The sequence below is a fragment of the Festucalex cinctus genome, chromosome 8, assembly GCF_051991245.1.
Source record: "Festucalex cinctus isolate MCC-2025b chromosome 8, RoL_Fcin_1.0, whole genome shotgun sequence".
NCBI lineage: Eukaryota > Metazoa > Chordata > Actinopteri > Syngnathiformes > Syngnathidae > Festucalex > Festucalex cinctus.
This window is the reverse complement of record NC_135418.1, coordinates 17253730-17281700: the sequence shown is the minus strand read 5'-3', so window position 1 is coordinate 17281700 and position 27971 is coordinate 17253730. Positions and strand designations below refer to the sequence as shown.

The 27971-nt window shown below is 38.8% G+C and overlaps 1 protein-coding gene across 2 annotated transcripts; it reads right to left on the bottom strand.

Moving 5' to 3' along the window:
- Positions 1 to 240: 240 nt before the first annotated feature.
- LOC144023534 (arf-GAP with GTPase, ANK repeat and PH domain-containing protein 1-like) lies at positions 241 to 27970 on the bottom strand. 2 transcript variants are annotated; one of them, XM_077529114.1, is made up of 23 exons: positions 27848 to 27970; positions 27637 to 27733; positions 27373 to 27509; positions 25335 to 26088; positions 23737 to 24128; positions 17213 to 17271; positions 17035 to 17122; positions 15682 to 15767; positions 15460 to 15601; positions 14612 to 14746; positions 14397 to 14518; positions 12332 to 12493; positions 10175 to 10258; positions 9823 to 9927; positions 9569 to 9728; positions 8443 to 8571; positions 8226 to 8363; positions 8014 to 8073; positions 6676 to 6827; positions 6087 to 6177; positions 4560 to 4782; positions 3305 to 3608; positions 241 to 1612 (listed from the first exon to the last, which is right to left on the bottom strand). In XM_077529114.1, the coding sequence occupies exons 4-23, from the start codon at positions 26015 to 26017 to the stop codon at positions 1334 to 1336; spliced, it is 3594 nt and encodes a 1197-aa protein (XP_077385240.1). In that variant the 5' UTR covers positions 26018 to 26088; positions 27373 to 27509; positions 27637 to 27733; positions 27848 to 27970; the 3' UTR covers positions 241 to 1333. The 2 variants fall into 2 exon arrangements, with proteins under 2 accessions (XP_077385240.1, XP_077385239.1); XM_077529113.1 differs by having other exon boundaries at positions 27637 to 27764; positions 27848 to 27965.
- Between the last annotated feature and the right edge of the window lies 1 nt (position 27971).

The window sequence follows — 27971 nt, the reverse complement described above, 5'->3', positions numbered from 1 at the left end:
TCGAAGCTCCATAGTAATAAAAGTGAGGCCAGTGCTCTGACCTAGAAAGATGTAGGCCAAAGCCAAGAAGCAGACAATCTGACAGTGAGATGATGAGTGTGAAGTGATTTCTACTGGCTGATTACTGCTGAGCTGCAACATGTTCCTGTCATCTTGGGGGACATAAATAGACATAAACAGAATCTTGCTGACATGAAACATTAGTCGTCTGCTTTTGCACTCAATGAAAACAGTTGGAAGTAGGCTGAGTGTATTGATAATGAATGCTTTATGAATCATTGCATGAGTAAAAAAAATACAAATGAATAGAGACTCTACAGCACAGACATGTATACTCAGCAACAGTCATTAGATGAACACAGAATTACATCGCGTACGGATGGAATGACTTCTTTTTATGCTACTCTTTAAATCTCCATGTGGGCAACATTCCTCATTTCATCACACTGATTATCAGCCAGTTACAAACATTCATTCCAAATGCTCACTTGTATATATTGAAAACAACCTATTAAACGATACTTTTAATCTCTATTAGTCACAGCAGGAGAGTCAGTTAACATCCATTGAAGCGGCGCCTCTTCTCTTCCTGACGACGTGACGCTTTTAAATACATTCAGTTGAAATGAAGGCATTTCCTTCGCTCGTATGCACATCACCACAGTGGCCTGCTTCACTTTCAAGAAGATATCGAAAATGCACAAGTCATGTACAGTGTCTATGTCGCGCACAGTGATACAAACATTACATATAAATCTTAGTCTTGAGCTTTGAAGAGTTAATTATCAAAGGAACACCAAAGCAAGAAACTGTAAATCTCTTTTCTCAAGCCACTTTTTGTACACAGAACGACCTGTACAAAAAAAAACAAAAAAACAAAACAATAACAATGCTGGAAATTAAGCACTTTTTGGATTTTTTTTTTTTTTTTTTTTAGATTTATAGAACTCTATCATCATATCTAGATTTTCAATTAAAACAAAAGCAGCCTTTGCAGCGCAACTTGAAAACTGAATCTGTTTGGCTGCGTTGAGCGCAACACAATATAATATATACACTCTCTTGGAAATACCAGTAAAGTGATGGCATTTCAATCAGATACATACAGAACAATTCATTAGCTTATTGCAGTTCTTTACATTTGGACTTGAGATTTCCCCCCCACAAACACAAGTATGTGCCAGTCTGTGTGTTTTCTTCCTTCTCTCACTATTAGATCTTGTGACACAGCACTAGTGCAACATCTGGCCACATGCTCCTCCATTCTGAAGACGTAGGCCACAATCTGACAACCATCTTATAAAAACAAACAAACAAAAAAACAACTCTTGTTTTATGACACGGCTTTTCTCGACGTATTGTAGCTGAAGCTAGCGCCGCCCCTGTGCGAGACCTTGAGCGTCGTGGAGACCATCAGGTTCGTCGTCGTGACGACGGGGAAGCCTGGGTTGGCTGCCGATGCGAATCCGGCAGCTGCGGCGACGGAAGGGGCTGCTTCATTGGGACATCCGTACTGTAGCAGGATGTCGGCGCACTCCTGGCTGCCCGCCATGCGAGCCAGGGTCAGCGCAGTTTGGCCCTGAGCATCCCTGTGTCGAACGTCGCATCCATACTAACAAGGAGAAAAAAAACAATAGGATTCACAATTTGAGAACATGAACGGTATGTTACATCAATTACACCTGCACACACCTAAAGCCCGTATCCCATTGAGGGGTGAATGTTTACGATGCTAGCGAATGTTGATTTCACGTCAGGGTTCGTTCATGGTCGCAGATTTTTAAAGTGGAAGTTAACCTTAAACATTTGACAATATGTTATATGTGACCTTACTAGTCTAACCATGACATTCTAGTTAACATTCCATTTGTGATATAGCATTTATGAAACAAAATATAGCCATTTTATCCATCTCGGGGGGCGGCCATTTTGCCACTTGTTCTCGACGAAAGATGACATCACAGTTGCTCATGGCTCAGTCAAAGACCAATCACAGCTCACTTGTTTTCTGAAGCTGAGCTGTGATTGGTTGTTACATGAGACCTGTGATGTCATCTTCAGTCGACAACAAGTGGCAAAATGGCCGACGCCTGAATACCATATTTAGACTAGTGGGGCTGCTTACACCATATTATTGTCTTTTTTTTTTTTTTGCTGGGGGGAGTGTGCTGACATCCCCTTTAAACGTTTTCTAAACATTTGACAAACATTGTTTTGAACATAAGACTGTTTGGAGAACCATTAAGACGGTTAAGATATCCCAATATAGGATTTTTCCTTAAAATTGCAACTCATTCACTGCCAGTCATTATAGAAAATTTTTACATTTCCAATACTCAGGTGATATTACATTCAATAATTATATATAAACCGAATCTACCAAATAACAGAATAGACTCCCTACTTTTTGTCCCGTCCCGTTCTTTTATAATTGACAGCAGAAAAATGTAGGTTTGCCAAAATACAGCCATTTCTCCCATGGACTCTGAAACTGTGTTTATTTCCTATAAAATGGGGCAATGATGTCATCTACCGGTGGTTGGGCATCAGTAAAGTTGTTTCCAAGTTTGATATTTACAGTGGAGCATGCTCAGATTCGCCCCCATTTAGCACCGCTCTAAAAAATACAATTGACAAGTATACTTGTCAAAGGCAGTGAATGAGTTAATGCCAATTTTCTATTCTGCTAATTTCTAGTTCCGGATCATAAAACAGCCAGAAGTGATGTCGTAAGTATAGATACCTTGAAACAAGCCTGTTTATCAGCCCAATATCAATACCTGTAGCTTTGCCCATCCCTAATTATTAATATAAATAAAATAAAAATGCCAAGTTATGTCACATGAGCTATATAACAAAAATGACGTTTTACAATTCATTAGTACAGTAAATATTGTGTTTAATACTATATTCATAATGTCATGTACCGCGGCCTAAAAAGCAAAGCATGGCAACCATCTCTGTCGCTGAAATTATTATTGTTCAATCCATTCTCTCTCAGAGTGAGGTGATCTTTATGTAGAGCACCAGTTCTTTTTGTCAGCTCTTCAGTGTTCTTTGCCATGAGGTGCAATGTTGAACTTTCAGTGACCAGTATGAGAGAATGTGAGAGCTATAATACCAAATTTAACACACCTGCTACCTATTCACACCTTAGACATTGTAATCCTAACGAGTCATATGACACTGGGGTGGGGCAATTGTCACTTATGGGTGTACTCACTTTTGTTGCCAGATATTTAGCTATTACTGGCTGGAGTTTGGATTATTTTTAGGTAATAATAAAATAGTGAAGTAAACTGACCCAAACGAGAAGCTGCGTCATCACCACGTCGGCCTGCTGACAGGCAGCGTGAAGGGCCGAGCCGGGCAGCCGCAGCGCCAGGAGGGACCGGGAGGAGAGCGCCATGCTGGGGGGGCCATTGATGTTGTCCTTAGTGCAGTGGGCCAAGAGGAGCAGCAGTTTGGGGAGGTTGTGCTCCATCGCGGCCAGCAGAAGACGGCCGGACAGTGTGATGTCGGGACCTTCGTTGGGAGTGGGAGGAGGCAACGGCGCCACAAAGAGTTTCTGCTCATATTTGGCTCGAATCCACGACTCTCGTTCCTCTCTGGAAAAGTAAAGAAAATAAAGTTGTGGGATTTCAAGGACAGCAAGTTGCCAGCTAGCCTGTATAAAAAGCACTTATTATATTTCCAATGTTGTAATAGTTGTTCCATGAAAGTGTATTAATTTATTCTTAACAGTGTCCAGTACATATGTGAATGTTGGATTTTTTATTTTTTTTCTCCAATCAGATTTCAACCTTTAAATGCTGCCTTGTCACTCTGTTCTGCTTCAGAATTAGTGGTTCTGGAAGATGTATCTTAAACTACATCAACAATGCTACTTTGTCTTTAACCAATCAGAAAGACGAACCACAATAACATCAGCAATTTTATGTCCTCTGATTGCTTGATCAGAGTCAAATTTGTTACAGTCAAGTTGGACAAGCAAAACGTGTCTGTAGCTATCGCCACACAATAATATTAATAATCAGCATTTCTGTTAACTATGATGTGTTTAGTTTTTGTTTTTGTTTTTAATTTGGGGATGTTATTAGATAACTATTGGCCCACAATATAGTACAGTATACATACAACCTGTTACATATAGCTAGCGCTGGTTAAAAAAAAATAAAAATAATAATTGACTGAATAATTATCCAATCAATTAAGTACAACTAGCTAAACGAATGCGTAGCAATCTACACACATTATCACCCTCTTGGTGAGTATGACATATTTTAGCTTATTTATTATGTTTTGTCATGTCACCAGATAAATATTGATTCTGTACTGATCCAGATGATGTCCAATTAACATGGCTGTGTTATATCTACCTTCTTGTATCCAATTAAAAAAAATAAATAAATATATCAAAACTCCTCCTGTGAGCAAATGTTGAAAATTAGCACTAAAATTAACTAAAACACTTACAGCAATGCATCTAGTTTGTCCAATGATTTTGTGACATCCACATCAAAATAAACAATAAATACAAACATTTGTACAGTCGTTACCGGGTAGCATCAGGCGGGGGTTTCCGGTGGCCCATGGTGCGCGCCTCCCATATACAGTTAACCATGTGGTTGCCAATGGCACTGAGGACCAGCGTGAGCTCTCGTGGCAGATCGTCCAAATCGAGAGAGCGAACGCGCGAAACGTGAGTCCCCAAGTTCCTGTGGATTCCCGAACACTCGATGCATATGAGGGCGCCGATGTTCAAACTGGCCCACGTAGGATCTAAGGAAGAAAAAAACACATTTTCTTATATACTAAAAAATCATTTTTTTTTTAAATGAAACACAGTCTAATAAGATTCAATACAAACACTGTATCCAAGATTTTGCTTTTAGAAGGATAATAATGCTCAATTTTCATCAATGCCGTCATAGAGGTATTAACTCATTAAAACCCAAAAACGTGTAAAAACTTTTTTAATACTTTGTCATTCACTCCCAAAAATGTATTTACACATTTTTTATGCAAGAGCATACAGAAGGCTTTGACATGAAGAGGTGGCTTAAAGCAATGGTAGTTATTTAAATAAAAAAATAAAAAATAAAAAAAACAGCCAGCAGGTGGCAGCAGAGTATTAGCGATCAGTCATGGCCATGTTGCAACAAGCTCTTTTTGTCAGTTTTCACCAGGACTGTAAATATTGATGAAACTTAGCTATATTCTAATACTAATTGCTGCAAAATGGAAACAGATACAAATATATATGTTTTCCTGATGAAAGAAGAGACTCTAATCTTTCTTTTGGTAGGTTCCATGTTTTTATAGGAATAGAACACAATATTCTGTAGGCCTTGCAAAATATGCAAAACAGCCAGAAGCAAGGGGGCTAGGAGTGAATGAGTTGTTTAACTATTTTAATTTGCAGTGGTGTACAACAGCACAGCATCATCCCGAGCTGTTTCTAATATTCTGTTGACGTCATCTGCTAACTAAATAAGGAAAGGGTAATTTTAGAAACAGCTCTCATTATGATGTATGCAGGACACCACTGCAAATTAGAACCACAATCATAATCATATAAAAAGTTATATTGATACGATGCTCTTATTGCCACTTGACTAGAAAAAAAAAGCCTATTTTTAAAAATCTTTATATGATTCAATAATTTCATATGTTTTCACATTTGTTCCCAAAAGAATACCACTGAGAGAGAAGATTCTTTAGTGGAGAAGTCCCATTCCTCATCATGGTGACCCAATTTTGATTCAGTGGAACAATTAACACGACATGAAAGTGTTTTTTGCAGCTTGTAATCAAGATTTTAACATTGATTTCTGTAATGCGCTGTCTCATTCTGAGATTTTTTTTTCCCCCCAGGCTGTGATCAGTCGAGTGTGCAAGAATGTGAGAAATTACTCAATAACTAATGGGCGACTTTGTTCTATTGTTCTGTTAAGCGCTATTCATTTTCAAATGAGCGCAATAAGAAGATGAAAGATGATTGATACATGAATCGCTCTGAAATAGTCAGCCGTCAGATGTGACACGGAAGGCAAAAAAAACCCCCAAAAAAACATGCCACTAACTGGGAGCATCGCAGTCGACGCAGAAGTTGTTCCCTTTTGCGTTGCGAATCGCCTGCAGAGCCACGGCCTCGCTTTGGCTGTTCTTGCGGGCCTGTGAAAAAACACAAAGTGTACATTGTTAGCTGTGCTCCGCTTTATGTAGAGCAATGACTGTAGCTGTAACCAAATCTGCCTGTGAAAAAGCATATATGAGTATATTAAAAGGGTTTGACCCGAGGTAAATTGTTCCTATTAAAAAAAAGAAAAGAACTGCATCATCGTATTAACTCGTGATATCGAAGGAAATTACATTTTTAAGCACTCATCCGAGAATGTGTCCTTGCTGCAGTGCGGATATCAGCGTAAGACTTTATTGAGCAGGCCTTGAAATCATGACACGCTAGTGATGAAGTGGCTTCAGCGGCGCAAAATCAATTAAACTGTCTTTATCTTTTTGACAAAAGCCATCACGACACTGTTGTAGGGTCATGAATCACGGATGAGATGTTTTACTATATTTTTCCTTTGCAAACAGACAGCAGACGCCACTGAATACGAGGAGCAAGATTTTGAAAGGAAGTATGCATTTGCATATGTGTGTGTGTCTGACCTTGTTCTTACTGCTCTCACACAGCTGCAGGCTGGCTAAGATTTGACTCTCAATGGCCTGCACCCAAGAATCCCTCTCTTCCACACTCTGCGCTTCAAAATGCCACGTCTGGCCAGAACTCGACACAATGAGGAAGTCGTTGTTTTCTTCATCTGTCACACACGCACAACACACAAACATACAAGCTCTCAATCGCAGGTTAGGCCTACTGTATTTTTTACTATTTATTTTTAATTGACCTAAATGATTGTTATATGCACAAAAAAAGTTATGTATTGCTAATTATATTACTATCCTAGAACTGGAACATGTTAGCTACTTCTGCACTATTTTTTAGATACTTTCATGAAAACTGTAATTTAAATGTATGAAATTTAAACAAACAATAATTCTGTGTTATTCAACATATAAAATATAACCAGATCATTAAAAAACATTTACTGTGTCTGCTGAGTGACATTCTCGTTCGTCCAGTATAGTAGTGACAGGGGTTGAACGACTAAAGATTTTTTTTATAGTGGACTATAATGTGATGAAAAGCTTGTTTCACTGTTTTAATTTCATTTGTTTATTGTATTTGAAGATAGACTTGCTAGGGGTCTCATTTTGGTAAAATATCACCACACGCTTGTAGCATCCAAACAGCCATATAGCTAACGAGCTTATATTGATGTCAGTAAAGCGACACTAGTGTAGCTTATAAGCAAAAGTGTAATGTATCTTTCAACTTGTGATAAATAAAGATATTGTTAACACACAATTGTTGTCTGTACATTATTAGACATAACATTTTGCAACAAAGATTGAGTTTCACTTCACAACATTCCTCGACTAGCAAAGTGAACTAGCCCAAGCTAGCAAGGCTAACTGCTACGCTGTCCCACAACAAGCTAATTTTTCTGACTTCAGAATGTGATGATTTTGGCGTTTTGTTGAATGCACTTTTCGCTTCTCCACAGTGCGTTATAGTTCGGTGGCCATGGCAGATGGGAGACTCGAACGTTCTCTGTAAATTGTTTATAAAATATAAAATATTGTAGTATGTAAAATATATAGTAACTTTTAAAAGATCACCACACTAAATTTTAATCCACATACTGCACTTAAACTTAAAAAGATGGCTACTGTTAATATGGCAAGAGAACAATGTTTTGAGTAAAGACAAGCACGGCAGTAGTCTGTATGTAATATTCAGTAGCAACATAGTCTTGCGCCATATGATGCAATGTCTTTCACTTCTTTGACGCGCCAACAGTAGCACATCACATACAATGTAAGACACAGTACAATACGAGTTCAGAAGATTCAACCAGAGAGGACAAAGATGGGACACATTACCTGTTTTGCTTACATTCCTTAAGCTACCAAAGCTCTTAAGTTTCCACATTTTGCGTTTGGCTGTAAAGAGGGGGGGAAAGACTGAAATCATTAATATTGCGAGAATTCTATAATGTAGATTTATTTAAAATGTACAACAACAAAGAATCAGTCGAAACTAATTGTTTCATATTTATTTGTGAGTTTTAGAATATGGTGAACTTCATCATCACCTTCTGCTTGTCCAATGGTGGTGTCTCCTTTCTGGTTCATGCTCTTCTTCCTGCGATGCTTTTTCCTGTCCTCCACTGGGGACGTGGAGCCTACGTCTTTGGTGGACGAAGAGCTGGACACGCCCTCAACTGCAGAGTCTGCTAACGCGTTCACAGGCATTGAATCATCTCGCACTATGATATATTATATTTCAAGAATTCTGTTGCTTTCCCTCACCGACACTTTGAGCGTGGTTGGAGACGTTGGAGGAACATCGCTGAACGCCTCTGTTGCTCCTCAGGAAGAGACCGCCCCCAAGCCCCTCCATGTCGTCCACTTGGAGGAGGCTGCTGGCACTGACAGGAACTACGACAAGCATGGTGTGAATGTATAAGTTACCAAAAAAAAAAAAAGATCCGCTTTGTGCTTTTGTGCTTCTGGACTAGATAATCAACAACACAGCACTGTATATCCTATTCACAACAGTGTCAATATGATTTATTTATTCATACTCAGGTGCCCCTCCAAGGCTGCCGCGTCTTCCTATTCACAAGAGCATAGAATTTATTCATTAATTCATGTTCAAGTACCACTTATTTGCCACTTCTTTGCAACTGTTTATGCAATAGATATCTTTTATTTTAAAATAAATGTATACATTTTCTTTGCGTGTGCTCCTGCTGCTGCAGCTACTATCTCCTCGCTGCTGTAAAAACTTACATTCCCCAAACAAATACAGCACAATTCTATCCATCCCCATCTGATAATAATACTGCTTGCTTGTTTGTTGTAGTTAATTGTTCAGCCAAGGATTTTTTTTTACAAAAAGGGCACAATATTGTAAAAAAACTCAAACAAAAGACTAAAACAAAAAAAGACCATATTGTGCTTTTATACATTACAGCAATTATTATATACAAAATACAATCTCGAACTCTTTTATTCTAATATTGAGGGACTTGCTAATGCACGCACACATTGAGTTCCTCCACATATTGACTCACTTGCATCACTCCAACAATAATAATTATAATACTAATAAAAAACGTCAGTAAGTCAACTTCTTGAATCTGATTGAAATGCTGTGGCATAATCTTTAAAAAACCATTCAAGCTTGAAAACCCTCCAGTGTTGCCGAATTAAAGCATTTTAGCAAGGAAGGGGGATTTGAAAGACTCGTTGGCAGTTATAGAAAACGCTTGATTACTTGTTGCTGCTAAGGGAGGGCCAATCAATTATTAAGTTTATGCAGAAATCATTTTTTCACATAGGGCCTTTTTCCTCTATAAATATATTAATTTAAAAACTGCACATAAAAACTGGACATTTTATATTCGTCAAGGGATAAGATATTTTCTCTCACCCAGGCTGACACCCTCAGGTCCCTGCCCGTCTTTGACCCTCCCGTTGAGCCCGACTGGAGGGCCGCCAGTAGGTACAGCACGAGGGGGACGCTTTCCTGGCACCTTCACAGTCACCCGCAGCAAATCCATTTCTTTCCCGGGGGTGTTCAGCATGTAGTCCTGCCAAATCAAACAGCCTCTATTACAACCTACGACCAGTTGACTGATGCTTCAATAACGCAAACCCCCAAAAGTGCTGTCAAAGCACACTCACATTGACGTTGGAGTGGTATGACAGGATGCCGTCACTGGAGAGGGTGACGTATTTCTTCTTCCACTCTTTGTTGAGCGAGTTCCCGCTGCGCTTGAGCAAGAAACCCTGGTAGAGGTCACAGAAAAAGAAAAAAAAAAAGGCAAAATGCGTTGTTAAAATCTTGTGTGTTCATCTCACACGGTTAGTGCAGCGTGAAAACACCCACAATGTATTATCTACCCATATGGTGTATGCATTAATTCACACAATGACAGGTGTCGTTACATGTGTCATTTGAAGGGAGTCTTGCTGTGATGTCCTCTGCTGAAGTTCATTGGATGAACTAGATTTGTATTCTGCATCTTTGTCTTACCTGCTTGATGGGAATGAAGCGCCCGCTTCCCACATCTCCTTTGCAGTCTGCACTTCGCCTGGCTGAGTCGCTGCCTCTTCGACCCTGAAGGAAACACAAGGGGACAAAAAACGTGCTTTAAAGTGTGGTGATGCTGAAACGATTACACAATGTGCACTGGGAACAGTACAAGTCCCATAGGAAATAAAGGAAATAGAATTAATTCCAGTGTCAAAACTCCACCACGGTACGACGCTTAGGCATTTTCTTCAGTAACATTTTTAAATCTCTAATTGTTATACATTCCATCCATTTTTTTTAGGAGTGCTTGTCTTCTTTAGAAAAAAAAACATTTTAGAAGCACTGACCGACATTTTACAGCCTAAATTACAATATTATTTCCATTAAATTGTATTAATCTATTCCCAGCAGTTGATACATGTATGTGAATGTTGAACTTATTTATTTATTTATTTATTTATTTATTTATTTTTTACAATAATATGTTCTATGAGGCCCCACTAGTCTGGACATAGTATTCTGATTAATATTGCATATGTGGAATATGAATAAATCAGGCACAATCCACCCGTTTTTATCCATCGCAGGGGGCGGCCATTTTGCCACTTGCTGTTGACTGAAAATGACATCACAGTTGCTCAGTTAACGGCCAATCACGGCTCAGCTTGCGAACGCCACATGACCAAACTCATGAAGCAAGCTGAGGCCTTAGTACTATGATGTCATTTTCGGTAGACAGCAAGTGGCAAGATGGTCGCCCCCTGTAGATGTATAGTAATGAGTTTTTCAATTGCAACGTCAAATTGATGTTATTCATATATATATATATATATATATATATATATATATATATATATATATATATATATATTTTTTTTCAAAATGTTATTCGTGCTTTTCATACAGAAATGTGCATTCCAGAACAACTTGCATGGGAATATACTGTACATTGGCTCACATATATCTCTCCAAATGACATTTTTACCCAGAGGCGTACTTAATTAGGTTATTTTAGATATTTATATATATAAAAGGGGGAACTGAGTCAACCAAAGCCCCACTAAAAGCTCAGGTACCACAAAAGCACTGCAACAAGAGTTTCTCACAAAGTATGAAATGCCCTGGCCAGAACTAACTTGGTTCTTGCCTTTGTCACCTTGAGAAAACCAACCCATAAAATAAAAAATAAAGATCTCAGCTTCTGTGGAGTATGCACAAGCCTAGCAATCTTCATTCTCTGCTCCTTCTGCTCCTGGCTCACCACCGTATCATCGCCAGCTGGCCCGCGGCACTGAAACAGTCTGTCTCACAGCTAACGACGCGCAAGCCCTGCAACCTTCTGCTAGCACGATAAAGCTACGTTAGCAGCGGCAATGAAATACACCATCTCACAACTAACGATACGATTTAAGACGACATAAAGAATGGTGCTGAGTTAGAGATGCTAAAAAACAGAAAACACAGTAATTATGTAGTAAATTGAACAAAATTGTAAGGATTATTTTAGATTCATAAGTGGCCATTATTAATCAAGAAACATGAGCAGCCGTGCGCAAATCATGGAGATAACTTAAAGTGGTTCGGGTTATGCAATTTGGCACTTGGGCCTGCAATGGGGTTTTATCTGCCTTAACTCATTCACTGCCATTGACGGAAAAAGACGTCAAATGATGGATTTTTTTTTGCTGGTCTGGCAATGAATGTGTTAATTAATCCGACTCTTAATACCACCACTATTATGTCACAATTTTAGAAACCATCAATAATGTAAGAAAAAAAAAAACACTCCTCGTAACATAAAATCAATCGAAAAAGGAAGAATGCTCGCACTGGCAGAGAATTGAGCCACATAATGAAAAGGTCGTAAGCCATTCTGGCTGCCATATTACAGAAATGACACCTACTGTACATTACAGTCACACCAGCTGGCAAATTAGACTTAACTTGCTAAACACTGCTAATTGAAGGGAGCCCTCAGAGAAACAAAAGGGATTACAACATTCATACTCCGCGCAGGCCAATTAAAACGAACCTCGGTGGTTGGGGGTGACTCAGCTAATGTTTTTAATTAATGGATACAGCTAGCTTCATTGTTTTCCAGCGTCAGTTTTCAATTAGTTTAACATATTTGCATGCTTGTGCTTGGCATATATTTACCGAAAAGCGTGCGTTGCGTCTGCGGGTGGCACTGCGGATTGGGCCAGGAGTGCCGCTGTCCTGTTTCTCCCCTCTTGCCGACCTGCCAATCTCTTTATGGCTAATCACGGGGGTGGAGGGAAGTGATGAGGAGTAATCGCTACTCTGACCCCCATTACTGGCCTGCAAACGAAAGAGTGGGAGAGGTAAGAGATCTTCATTGAGTCGAGGCAGTAGTTAATAGCCGCATGTGTGAAATGATATTAAATATTTCCCATGACCATGCTTGTAAAAACTGTAATTAACACAAATATCATTTTTATTGAAGGGTGATATGAGCCACATGACTTTTCAGTGAGTGTAATATTTCCTGTACTTTAATTTTATTTGGTGCCATTTCTTTGGAAGTTAAAATTAAAAAAACAATATGGTTATGAGAATAATGGGCATTTGACTGTGGGGAAAATTACCAATAAATTAAACAATTAAAGAAGTATTTTTTTGCGGAGGAATTACAGTTATCACACATTTGATTTTTCAAACAACGGTGCATTTATTTGGGGAGAGCGGCTTATGGGGTGGCAATTTTGTTTGAAGAAATATGGTCAACAAAATTAATGATCGACTGTCGAGAAAAGCAGAGTTCAGATCGTTTTTCGCCATTAGTGTACAGTTTTCCAATGTTTTTTAATTTAACACGGCTATGAATTCACCTCATAGTGCAAATAATTGATGTCTTTTATCATGATTGATGATTTGGTGTCTTAGTCTTTAATCAGAAACATGTCATTTTAGGCCAAATAAATAACCAAATATCGGTCTGGAGCCACAAAACATTTGAAGATTGTGATGAAGGAAACACTGTGTATAGTCGAATAAAAAAAAATATGCAGCATCCAATACTTTGAGATTCATTTTCTTCTACTTTTGATAGTCGTCGGTTTTTGGATTTTATTTTTTTGTTGTTGTAATTTTTCAGACTGTTTTTCATACATTTTCAGACTTCTTTGCCTTTATTTGAAATTTCTTACATTTTTAACAATTTTATGGACATATAGTAAGTTTCTGCCTCTTCTTTATTTGGAGATTTTATGGCTATTTTTTTTACTTTTTTTTTTGCCTATTTGCTATCAATTTTCTGGCATTTTTTGGCAATTTTGTGGACATTTTATGATAATTTTCAGGATTCCTTCTTGTTTTTGGACATTTTATAGTTATTTTTTGAACATTTTCTTTCCTGCATTTTCTTAAATCAATTTCTGCCTTTTTTTTCTTTTTTTTGCTAAAGGACATTTTATGGTTTATTAATTTTTGTGCTTCTAAGTTTTTTTTTTTCGTTTTTTTTTTTTTTTTTTTGTTTTTTTTTTACACATTACAGTTACTTTTTAAACATTTTCTTTTGTGCCTTTTTAAAAATATGTTTTCTGGCTGGGCAATTTCATTTATGGTAATTTTCTGGTTTTCCTCTTCCTTTGTGGACATTTTTAAGTATTTTTTTTTTACAACTTTTTCATCTATCTTTCATCTCTCTTTTTCTGAAAACTTGGACTCAGGCAATTTTTATTTAACATTTAATTATTCATTATTTTATCTGAATCATTAATTCATTTAAAGAATATGTGATCTAAAAATCAAGATACACATGAATTAAATTTCTTTTATTTCTACTACTATATTTTTTTAGAGATCACAGGGAGCCACAAGAAAGGGACTAAAGAGACTCCTGGAGCACACAGTGGAACTGTGCATCCCCCTTTAACATTCAAAGACAGACTTGGGGCTCTAATTTCGACAGCGCATCTGCCCTGTGGCGCAAATACTGGCGGATCCTGATTTTTATCAGCGCAATGCTCGCTGCGCTTGTTTGCCAATTTGGCAGACCGGCCTCGGCCAAGCTGGGAGAGCTGGCGCAGCACAAAGAGTGTCTTGGAGATGCGTTTGTAACAGTTTGGTGGCAGAAAGTCGATCTGAACCATACGCCCACTCAGACCACGTCTAACACCGGCGTGTTTAAGCAAATTAGCACTGGCTTAAATGCAGTAACCAACAGTAAAAGTAATGCGACCATTTTTTTCCAATGCTTTACCTGTCCTGGAAAGACACCAGACACTGGGGTCGAACCTCCAGAGTGGCTGGGAGAGTTTGGAAGAGATTTACAGGAAGCCAGTAAAGCAGCTTGCTTCTTGGCAGCCATAATCTTCTGAGCAGCTGGAACAAAATTAATGAAGCAATAATTTACAACAATAAAAGGACAACAGTTTCCCGCATTTTTTTAAATATAGTAATGTTGCGGTGAGATACCATCAGTGAAGACCCTGTTGACATTGAGGCCGTAAGTGGCGCATGTTTCGTAGTAAGTGCAACGACGCACGTCTGAGCAGAGCTGCCTGGCTCGGGCGTCATCGATGACCCTGGGGTTGCTGCTGCTGATCTTATCTGGTGAAGACACAAATACATCAAAGCTGGGAAGTAAGGAGGCCACTGAAAACACAGATAAAAACCTCATGATCCTGTTATCCCGTACAGCTTTTTCATATCCAATTAATCTGTTTTCTGTTTTGTTTTGTTTTATTTTGTCTCAATCAGGCAGTTGTTATTGTTAACCAGGCAGTTCTTCAGTAGAAGATATTTTTTTTTCTTGACCTCCTCACAAAAGTGTTGCTTAGAGCTACTGAAGTAAACTATTATTTCGAGAAATATTTGTTAACCAGTCCATTATTTAGCCATTTCCATTTTAACTTACACACCTTTCTTCACCTAGTAGCAAATGTATGCACACAGAAAATACAGAGACACATTGCATGCATTTTCCCGCCTCCCACGAGGCACGACTCAGACAGTCGAATCGTTTATATTCAGAGCAGATTTGCGAGAGGAGTGAGTGGGTGTGTGTGAGCTAGACAAGCAGTGAAGCGGGTTTAGGGTAAACTGAAAATCAGGTAAAAGCAGTAGAAGCTGTTCGTTAAAAATGCAATTGTTTACAAATGTTGTAAATCTTAAAGTTTACAAAAATTTATTAACATTTCATCTCAAGAAAGTAAAAAAAAAATCAACAACACTGTTGGAATGCTTTTAAATGTTAGTGCTGATGAACCCTGCTGCGAACTAAAATTGCTTCCTGATAGAACAAGACATCAAAACTTCCTCACCCTGCGTGCCTACGACAACAAAAGGTATCTCGGTGACAGGCCGGTGGGCGGCGAGCTGATGGTAGATCTTGTACACTTCCTGGAAACTGGCCTCGTTTTCCAAACTGAAGACCAGGATAACCGCGTCTAGCCAGCTTGCGAACTGAAGACGAGGCAGACAAGGAGTAGGCGATCATGATATGTGAAAGAAGGGCTGACTCATTACATCGGTTGCCGACTCACCTGCGCTCCTGGGAGTTCAGTCTCTTCTCTGATGATCAACAAATGGCTCTGTCCATCAATCAAGACATCTTTAATGTACTGACGCCCTGGATAATTAATATGAATAATGATTAAGACTTATCACAGAAAGCAAGGAAATAACCAGTTTTAATTAAACTGTGAAAAAAAAGGAGTAATATTTACTTGAAAAACCTAGTAAAGAAATTCTAAGTAGATTTTACAAGGAGAGTTTTGAGTACCTTTTACCAGATGATTTATTAAAATAAATAAATAAATAAATAATAATAATAATAATAATAATAATAATAATAATAATAATAATAATAATAATAATAATAATAAAACTGGTCTCTTGGAGGTACAAGGATTCGGCCTGACACGATCAATATACTAACACACAGCAGGAGCGGCATGGCTCAGGTGATAGAGTGGCTGTCTCCCAAGGTTGTGGGTTTGTTCCTCAACCCTTGAGTAGCTTTTTTGTTTTTAAATAAACTGGTCAAAGTACTTACTCTTCTTGTAAAATTTACTTATAATTACTGAGTGAAAAACTTTTCTTTTTTTTTTTTCAAGTAATTGAAGTGACGTGTGGGGGTGTGCAGCCAAATCCCACACCGATTCCATCTTTCTTTTACAGAAATGTGCGATTTGTGTCGTTTGCGGCTGTGGATACAGAGACCACACTTATCCATTATTATTTAATACAACTAAAAACTTTAAACATTTTAACCGTCTCAAAATAATGTTTAAAGCCCATCATGAAAGTTTACCAGTTAATATACAAATAAAATTTAAAAAAAGGTCAAGTGAGTATAAATTAAGAGGAACAGATATTTTATCCAAAACAAAACAAAAAGAACGATGTATTTCAACTCAAGGAGTCAACAATCTGGATTGTAAAACAAAATCTTCTCAGTATATCTGCATCTTTAAAAACTTGACAAAAGCTCAATGACTGGAAAAATACATATAGCACAAGGACAAGCTGCTTAATTATTATATAGAATTGTTATATTGAATGCGTCTTGACCGCTGTCATTTACTTTGTGTTGATTATTTTTTTGTTGATTAGTACCTTAACATATGTTTTACTTCTTTCTGTCCCTTTTCATTTCTCTTTTTGAAGGAATTAAATAAATTGAATTGAATTGAGATGACTTTTTTTTTTTTTATATATATATAGTGAAAGCCACATCAGTGAGACAGGCACAAAAGAAATTCCACCAGGCGCTGTTATTCTAAATTGCCTAAAGGTGAAAAAGTGAGTTTTTATGGTTGTGTACCAAATGTTGTGGTCAGTGATGAGTCAGTCTGTCATGAAAGCATGCGGAGATGATTAGAAGTGAAACCGACCCTCAGCATTCTCCAGGGACAGGTAACTTCCTGTCAAGTGTCTGTGGACCAGCGCAGACTTCCCACTGCACAGGCCTCCCAACACAGCCTGACACACAAGCACACAAATTAAGTAAGGCACTAACAATCTGTTGTAATACAACATCAAAGCTCCAAGTATGAAAGCAGACAATCTCACCAGGTGAAGTTCTTGTACAGTTTGAGTGATGGTCCAATCCTGACTGCTGGTGCATGCAGCTAGAGGCAAAAAAAGAGAAGGTGGTTAATAAATACAGTGCTGCATCAATGTAATGTGGCGGTTTGTGATTTGGTGGGCAACAAACTGGAGCCAAGTTTGAAAACTGCTCTTGGTCTTCTTGACTCTTACGCTTGGCTTCTTCTCATGAGAGAGACATCATGACGACTGAGGATCCCATTAAAATGTCACACCGACAGTGTGTTTTATTTCTGTGGCGTCGTTGTCTGACTTGTTGTCCTCGAGCTGTCGTCTATCACAGAGGTTTTCAAAGTATGAGCCAGGAAGCTTCCCCTCAGTGAACATAAAACGGCTGATACCTCCCTTACTCCCCATTCGCCAATATACACACTCTAAATGCCATATTCAAGGTATTATTGTTGTGCTGGTGTTTACTATACTGTTGTGTCCATTTGGACATATAAAAAGCAAACCTACAAGAAAATTCATTTCCAAACAAACCTCATTAGACTCTCACATTTACATTGGCAACAAAAAAACAGAAGAAAATAGTCCCACTGAAATATTCTCTGAAATATACTTAATAGGGTCATAATCACTATAAAAGTGCATTTGATGTCCTATAATCACACATTTAAATATTTTAAAATGTGTTTACTTAATTTTACACCATTTTTTGCATTGGATGTACATGAGTTAGAAACGGCAAGCATCCAAGAATACATCAAGGTGATGGCCCCCAGGCACGACCTGCTTAGTGAATGCCTCAAATAATAGGAGCTCAGTAAGGAGAAGGAGCCAGATGGACACTCATTGAAAGGAAAGCCCCTGCATGGCATGTAACACCGACAAATTGAAGAAATGGCTGACAAAAAATACCAATGGCTAGAAAAGGCTAGACTGAAAGACACCACGGATACACGAATCATGGCAGCACAACAAGCGCAGGCCCAAAGCACATCCCCAACATGGTGTCAGATGCTGTCAGAAAAAAAGTATACATGGAGCAACATAACCAGTGTACCGGAACATCTGCGCCACATATGAACTAGCAGTCCCAGATTTAAGATGGCAGACACCTCTGACGCTGGTTGAAAACAACCAGGCCAAGATCTTGTGGCATTTCCTGCTCCAGACTTACAAACTGGTGAACATCACAAGACAGCAATCGCGATAGATGAAGCAATCCCTAATGATAGCAACATCCGGATAAAGAGCTGGAGAAATGCCAAGGACTGAAGGAAGAACTAGAGAAAATGTGGAAAGTAAAGGCAGCAGTGGTGCCGGTAGTGATCGGCACCGGGGGCGGTCACGGATGTAGTGGATGGCGCTGACAGATACCAGGAACAAGCAACATGGCTGTTCAACATAAACATTGCATCGTCAAAGACGCAAGCCTATTTTCACCCCTTTAATTTCCCATTAATTTGTAAAAATAACACCAGCACTTGTTGTGGACTGACCACTGGTAAACTGTAGATTTGTTGATCAGTCATATTCCATTTGAAATGTTTTTTACAAAAAGAATACATGCACGATGAGATACAGCAATAGTTATAAAAATGGCAAAGACCAAGCACTTTAGGGTTTTCACTATAACAGGGGTCAGCAACCTTTGCTGTTAAAAGAGACATTTTAGGCCAAATACATTTTAAAAAAAATCTGCCTGGAGCTGCAAAACATTTGCCATAACAGAAAAATATGCAGCATCCAATACTGTGAGATTCATTTTCTTCTACCTTTCGTCTTATGATTTTTGTGGCAAATTTGTATACTTCATTTTTCATACATTTTTAGACTTTTCTGCCTTTATGTAAAATTTCTGACACATTTGGCAATTTTATGGACATATGGTAATTTTCTTTCTCTCTTCTTCCTGTTTTGGACATTTTATGGCTATTTTTGACATTCTTTTTAGGTCTTTTTTGCTATCAATTTTCTGATGTTTTTGTGGATATTTTATGGTATTTTTTTTAGGATTCTGTCTTTAGTTTTTGGACATTTTACAATTACTTTTTTGTCATTTTCTTGTCTGCCCCCGTTTTAAAACAAATCAATTTTCTGACTTTTTTTTTTTGTAATTCCAAAGACATTTTATGCTAATTCTCTGCCTTTCTTCTTTTGATTTTGGACATTTTATGATTACTTTTTGGACATTTTTAGGTAACTTTTAAAACAATTTTCTTCTACCTTTCGTCTCCCTTTTGAAGACAACAAAATTTGGACTGACATTTTTTGAATCTTTAATTATTAATCATTTATTTCATAAATTCATTTAAATAATATTTTATCTAAAAAAATATATACATAAATATGTAAAAAAACATGATTAATTTCTGCTAAATTTTTTTAGATCCACAGAGAGCAATTGGAGATCGACTAAAGAACCACGTGTGGCTCCAGAGCCACAGGTTGCAGAACCCTGCACTATACAATATAATGTAAAAGCACCCTGGGTGATTCTGCTTAAGAGATGAACATTAAATGTGTCCATGGAAACCATCGTTAGTCTGCATGACTCAGTCTGTTTGCACACACTCACACGCCGAAGGTCTTTTTTGTGATGTTGTGCAAAATGCGCCCACACTGTCGTGTCGTCTGCCGCGCTGGGGACACGTTGTACCTTAAAACCCGTTTGACGAGACTGTCCCCCTCCCACCGCTCGCCCTAATCCCCCATCTTTGGGCAATCCCCGCACTACCCTCAATCAGCGTCACACCACCAACCAAATAATTCTCACAGCTGGCTGTTGCCATGGCAACTCCCTTTTCCAGAAGCCTCCATGCAATGAATGGCCTCTCTCGGTTGCGGCGACATGTGAGAGGCATAAAGAGGCTGTGTCCACCCTTGTATGTGCACAAACGGAGTATGCATCAATTTGTGCTATTTATAACATAATATGCAAAAGACTACAGGTGAAGCGTCGACGACGTTCCTCTCCAAGAGTCAACGTGTCGTCAGTGTGAATGCTGATGACCAGGCCGCAGAGAGCAGGAAGTAGTAGCTTGTTCTCTGCATGAACACAGCTCTGTGTCTCCCCGACCTTAATTATTCATGTCCCACTTACTCCTGACAAATTATTCAGCACTTGCTCCGATACCACAATCACCATCATAGACAACTTCCTTCAGTTTAAGGCTTGATAAAAGGGTGCATCTTGTTCTTAATATTCTAATTGAGAATCAATATTTCATGCTGTTGTTTGTTTTTGACAAGACCGAACTATTTTCCTGTTTGCTAGCAATTTTATGTGATGCCGTGTTTGTTTTAAAAAGTCGCACTTGGGGCCCTGGGAATTATTTAAGGATGATTTATTTAACAGGCTTGACATATTGTCATATTCTGAGATTTATTTTTTTTTAAGTCACAGTCAATAACTGCCAGGATGCAATTAAATTAGCAATGAATGCCAATTAATAAATAAACAAATAAACTCACCATTTGTGTTAGAGACAATTTGCTCAACAAATAATCTCTTGCCTGAAATGTTAGTCAAATTATGTGTTTTCCGATTTTCCCTGTTATACCGGATATAAAATGTCAACACAACCCTGTTCAAATGTCAGGTTTTTGTCAGCGAGATAAATCACTTCAATAGATTTTCCACCATGAATGGGACTTAGAACCATTCACAACTCACTTGAAAAAAAATAAAATAAAACATTTTCAGCAGTTCAATAAGAATACCGAAAAACAATGGAGGCAATGTGATTGCACAAGTGTGCACACCCGATTTTAACCAAGGTGGTTGTGTTCAAAAACAACTAGTCACAATGAAATGTCAAACGCGGATCAGAACACATCTGCCACTATTTGGAGTATCTGCTTAACCCCAAATTCATTTCAGCTGCCCCAGTCGGCTTTTTTTCTCTCTCACTCTCTCTCTGTTCACAATTCCCTCCACCCTTATTTGGGCAAAACATCACACTGCTCATCGCCAAAATAAAACCACACAATGAAGCATGATAGTGCTTAGCATCATGCTTTGCATCTGTTTTCTCCAGCAAGTGGGGCCTTAATTTTGGGTGGGGGGGATTTATGAACAGTTCCAAAAGCCCATCAGTGTTTGCACAAAATGCTCAGACTTCTACTCAAAAGAAAAAAATGTCAGGAAAAGCCTACTTGAACATCTGAACTTTATTCAGGGATTATTAGATTCATTTAAAATGCTGGCAGGTGTATGCTGACATGAGTTTGTATATGATTACTAAAATCTGAGAATCAGTTGTAAGAGCACTTGTAGAACCATTTATTTTTATATATATTTTTTAAGATATATATAGTTTTTTATTTGCCCTCTTGAAAAAGTTTCAAAATTTTATTAGTTAAATTGTACACGTTATAGGTCACATAATTAGTGAAAACAATTTTTTGAAATTACAGGACTGTCTCAGAAAATTAGAATATTGTGATAAAGTCCTTTATTTTCTGTAATGCAATTAAAAAAAACAAAAATGTCATACATTCTGTATTCATTACAAATCAACTGAAATATTGCAAGCCTTTTATTATTTTAATATTGCTGGTTATGGCTTACAGCTTAAACATAACTCAAATATCCCATCTCAAAATTTTTGAATATCATGAAAAAGTATACTAGTAGGCTATTCAACTAATCACTTGACTCGTTTAATTAATTCGAAACACCTGCAAGTGTTTCTAAGTGAATCCAGAATGTATGACATTTTTGTTTTTTTAATTGCATTACAAAAAATAAAGGTCTTTATCACAATATTCTAATTTTCTGAGACAGTCCTGTATGTATTATGGTTCCTTTTTTATATCACAAATGCTGGCTTTTGAACAGGGGTGCATAGACTTTTTTTTTTTTACATATTCACTGTATATCCGTCCATCGCACTGGCAAGGGATGCAACAATTTCTTCTTGAAAGAAAGGTTGGCCTAAATTCTAAACCCAATTTTCTACACACTATGGAGACAATATAAGGAACACTAATAAAATTGCGAATTTAGTATTAGTAGCTTAATTGCCAACAGGGGTGGCAACTGGGGGGGCAGGGCATGTGGTAAAGGTGGCAGCTTTACATGTAAATCTGCTGATGCGCCATCATATCAAAGACAAGTAAGTAGATTTTCAAATGCAGCCTTAATTTCTGTTCTAAGATGCCACTGAAAGTACAAGAAAAGGTAACAGCAAGAGTTTAAACATGACAGACATTCATGTCAGAACAAGCTCCCATTTTATTGTTAACACAATTCTGTGAATGACAACTCAATAGCTAGGATTCGGAAATAGAATATCCTTAGAAAGGTTAAGCGCCTGGTTGGATTTTAAAGCGATACAGTAAGAAGTCACCGGTAATATTTTGTCCAGAATAAATTTGATAACTTCATTATTTTCATGTACAATGAATACCTTTAAAAACACATTTTTCCACTTGCTCTCGACTGAAGATGACCTGTGCTGATGAAATTGGTAACAACCAATGACGACTCACCTATTTTCTGGCTTTGGTCAGCAAACTGAGCCGTGATTGGTCGTGTCGTCTTCAGTCGACAGAAAGTGGCAAAATTCACTTCCAGAAGCAATCTCCTTCACTCTTGGATTTTGACTGACTTTGCAAGGCCCAGAGAATATTGTGCTCTATTGCTATAAAAACATGGAACCTACCAAAAGAAAGATTACAGTCTCTTCTTTCGTCAGGAAAAAAATAAATATTTCTATCCGTTTCCGTTTTGCAGAAATTTGCATTTGAATATAGCTAAGTTTCATCATTATTCACAAATCGATTAAAAATTTTGAGTAATTGAGCTTTTTTTCAACGTGGCCTTGGTTGAGTAATAACTAACATTTCTTCAACCATTCTTTGCATTTGAGTGGCACCTTTTGTATGCTCTAGCATAAAAAAAACATAAAAACGTATAAATACGTCTTTGGGACACTTAAAACTTCAATTAGAACGTATTTATAAGTTTTTGGGAGCAAATGAGTTAAAGGTATTAATTGTTCATGGAAAAATAAAGTTAACACATTGATTATAGACAAAATATTATCTTCTTACTGTTAGTTAAGTATCATGTTAAATTTGGCTTTCGTTGCTTTGAATATGATCAGTATTTTTTAATATTCAGAGAATCATTTTCAGATCCTATCTGGCAATTTTTTTGCACCATTCCAAAACAATCCTAGTAACGTCGAGCTGATTTTAATCAGATGTATTATTCATAACATCAGAATCAAAATGAGCTTAACAGTGAAAGCATTTCTGAGAACCAAGTAGGAGGTTGTAATATATAATCACTATCAGGTATGACGGCCGCCCTATTTAAATTCAGAGAGGTGATCAAGCTGTGTTTTTGCTATCACAGTTTTGCTTTGGGAATGAGATCGTCTCAGACTGTAGCATCATTTTGTCAGTGACTGTGGAAGGAAGGCACGCTGTGTGAAATAATGGGCCAATTAGAAGGCCAATGTGTATGTTAAAAGTAAGGAGAGCCCGCCATAGATCTTTGTCATATTTCTCCAAGAGATGAATCAACTTACCCTCCTCCTCGCTGGAGCCCCTCTCCACAGTGGGATACAGGACGGATGCTGCGCTGACATTTGGGGGCACAGCTGCACTTTTGGAGAAAATCCCACTAATGAACTTGAGCATCTTGCGGTCACGGGCGGGAGCTCTCTGGATCGTCCCCCCTTGGCCCTCTTTGCCTCTCCTGGCATCCTCCGAGAGGCAATGTAGGTCGCTGTTATCCAGGGTGCGACTGGTGGCTTTTCTTTGAGGCCGGTTCACGTCGCAGGCAACCGGCGTCACCAAGGAAACCTTAAATCGGTCCTCGTGAGAGTTCTCCTTGTTCATGATTCCCGAATAGCCTCCGCTGAGGGGAGCGGCGGGACGGATGAGCGTCCCTCTGCCGTCGCTGTCAGCCCAAGACGCCCTGGAAGTAGCGTTAATTTCGTCAAGGAAAACTAAACAAAAATAATTTCGTCAACACACATTTTCCACCAGACAGACTGGACTAAAACCCTCATTAATAAACAATAACTGGGACCATATCAGTATACATTTTTGTTGACTAATGAAGACGAGACGAAAATGTACTGAATAAAGATTGGACTATAATCTATGGACATTTTAGTTCATGAACAAAAATGAGATGAAAATTATATGATTTTATAAAATCTTGTCTCTGCTAATCTGTCACTGTGACACACCCACTTTCAAATCTGTAGCTAGCGAGTGCAACATGCACAAACATATGGGACAGACGAGGTCGATTCACGGTGAAAGGTTTAAAAAAAAAAAAAAAAAAGTAGACTACATTATAACGTAACATTAACGTAATGTTCCAACAATAATGTTTGTCAGACCGCTAACTAATACTGGCTAATTTACTAGCATAGCATGGAGCCACTTGCTGAAATTGTGTGTCAAGTTGTTTTTCATCAAAAACATGAGAGAACATTTTATGTGAAATGGTTTTAGAGCCGAAATGTTCAAACATACTGTCATCTGCTGACAAAAAATAAATACAAAAATAAATAAAAATACAGGTGTTAAAAGTAGTGTTGTTCCGATACCGATACTGGTATCGGCAGAGGTGCCGATACTGCATTAAAACAGTGGTATCGGTATCGGTGACTACTCACAAGTAACATACCGATACCATTAATTCCAACGCTAATATAGGATTTTGGATGCAGCATCTTGTGTCTTGCTGGTGCATGATATTCACTGGTATGTGACATGTTCACTGCATGCCGATCTAAGATATCCTATTGGCCCTTAAATGCTCTGAACCAATGGCAGGACAGCTTTTTCATGTTGAGAAAAAAAACCTTAAGTATCGGTATCGGCCGATACTGCAAAGCTGGGTATCGGTATCGGGAGCCAAAAAACGGTATCGGAACAACACTAGTTAAAAGATTGTCCTGATTAAAACATTGACAGTTTTTGTTGACTAAAACTAGCCAAATTTTCTTGGACTAAAATGAAGACTAAAATGCTAGACTTAAAGTCGACTAAAAGTTAACTAAATAAAATTGGATGAGGTTGACTAACTATAATAAAAACTAAAAGGTATGATTGAAACTGGACTAAACCTGAGACTAAATTTAAAAATGGCGGATAAAATGAACACTACCTGTAAGGCCCCAGGGTCGTGGCTGCCATTAAGGGGGACTGCTCCCCGATACGGTTATCCCTCCTCTCTAGAGTTTTCGCAGAGTGATACAAGCCGCTGTTGGCTTCCCTGGCGTCCTTCCATCCTGCGGCGTTGGCCCCCGTATGCGACCTCATCAGGACTTCAGGGCGCTGGCTGACCGAAAAAGGGAGGCTGCACCGCGAGCGGTTGTTGGGCTCCGCTCCGTTTTCGCCCTTTAAGAAGAGCCTGGGAGGCTCCCGGTAGAGTTCCGTCTTGGGACGCGAGGCGTCGTTGCGGGGCCCCTCTCTGCGGACGGTTGTCTCGAAGCTGCTGCCGCTGTACACCTTCACCATTTGCCTCAAGTGGGGGTGGGCAACGGCGGCGTCATTGTTTTTCGCGACCGGGACGATGTCTTTCTGCTCTCTCCTTTCAGCTTTCCCCCTCTTCTCAATCGGGCTGCCGTACTTGACGTGCACCTGCTCCACTTGTTCTTCCACTTGTGGACCAGCGCAAACTTCCTCCTCTTTTGGGGCATGTCTCGCCTCCTCCCTGGCTTTCGGGCTCCCTTCCCCCTCCTTCTCTACTTGCTGGTCAGCTACATCTTCTGGCAAAGCTTCAACCTTCACCAGAGTGAGGGAGATGAGATAGGTGGTGCGTCTCTGTGGGTTGTCTGCTTGGCTCATTGGGACAGAAGACCTCAGCACAGTGGCGCCTTCTCTCCAACCAGGCCATGCATGCAAATATCACCAGTGAACTGAAATAGAGAAGACAATGGATGCTGGACACAATTTTAGAATATTCTTAATTACGTGGGTGCATATTGGGAAAGGTTTGTTACTGTTTTTGTAAAAGTAAATTAGTGATGTGTGCTGCCCAATAGATGACAGTGTAACCACAAGGGATCTGGGGCTTTCGGAATTGTCAGAGAGGATTGAGAAGGGAGTACAAAAAATAAAGTAGCCAGCGGATGCTAGCATAAAACAGAACGTGAATGCTTCTTCTTTGCACACAAGAACATTATAAACTGCATTAAAGGGATACGTGACTCATTTAGCCATTTTCAGCGGTAAGAAGTTAATGTTTTGTCTATAAGTATTTAGATAACGTCAACAATTTTTCATGCGCAATTAATACCTTTAAAAACACCTTTTGCCACTTGCTGTCGACTGAAAGGGATACTTGACTCATTGAACAATTTTTAGCAGTGAAAAGTTAATATTTTGTCCAGAATGAATTTGATAACTTCATTATTTTTCGTGTATATTTATTACCTTTAAAAAGTAATTTTTCTACTTGCTGTCAACTGATGATGACATCACCTGTGCTGAGGAAGTAGGTAACGGCCAATAATGGCTCACCTGTTTTTTTGGGTTTGATCACTAATCTGAGCCATGATTGGTCGAAAAATAATGAAGCTACTACATTAATTGTAAACAAAATACTAACTTTTTCCTGCTGAAAATGGCCCAATGAGTCAAGTATCACTTTAAAATGACATAATGTGTCCTCGGGGCTCAGGTAAAAAAAACAAAAAAACAATCATAGCTCAGCTTGTACACATCACATGATCAGACTTAGAAAACAGGTGACGTGTGATTGGTCGTTACCTGTGCTCTGAGCACCTGTGATGTCATTTTCAGTCGACAGCAAGTGGCAAAATGTGTATTTAAAGGTGTTAATTGTACATGAAAAATAATGACGACATATTTACTTTTTATTGCTGAAAATAGTCAAATGAATCGAGTATCCCTTTAAATGCATTACCCAGTCTAGACTGTTTTCTTTGTGTGTGTGTGTGTGTTTTTTTTTGCCTTGCTTAATCCCCATCCACACACACACTGCTATACTACTACCACTAATTCATTCATGAGCCCTTCCTTGCTTTATATCTTGAACTCTTCTGTACAAATCCGACAGGTAGATTCAGAGATGAATAGAAGATGACATAGATGGTAATACACATTCCATTTAGCTACCTAGAAAAGACACCAAATGTCACATTTCCCCATCTTTTTCTCCCTTGAATTGTGTTTCTTACCATTATTCTGTCGCGCATCAATTAGAGAGGTCCAAAAATGAAGGATTCCTTTGGCGATCAATTGGTATCAAACAGGACATCACATGGAACTGGAGCTGATCGATCCAAAAGGGAAATAAAAATAGGTGAAAGGGAGCCTGCCGGGGAGAAGAAAAAGAAATCATTCACTTGTCACGATGCGTCTTGCAGCTGGAGCCTCCATTTGACAATGTCATGCATAAAAGCAGGTATTCACAGCAGGACGGCCCATCTGTTGTTATGTACCCCAAAAACGGACGAAATTCGGCAACGCTTCCTCGTGTGTGCATCGGTCCTCAGGAGAACAGCTCCTCTTGGTCACCGCATCCTCTCCTCCGAGCGCCTGGTCCAATTAGCAAGTCAATAAAATGTGTCTGTAAGGCAGAGGAAGCCCACCAGCTCACTACAGCCCCTCCTCCCTTTTTCCTCCCCCCGAAGCCCCCGACAGTTACTCTACCGTAATCCTGCAGCACAACTGGACTGGCTGGCTCCGAGGAGAAGCTAACTGTGAGGTGGTGGCGCTCCTTGCTCACGTTCATCCGATTTTTATCGGCGCACACTGCAAAATGGACAGGGGGAGG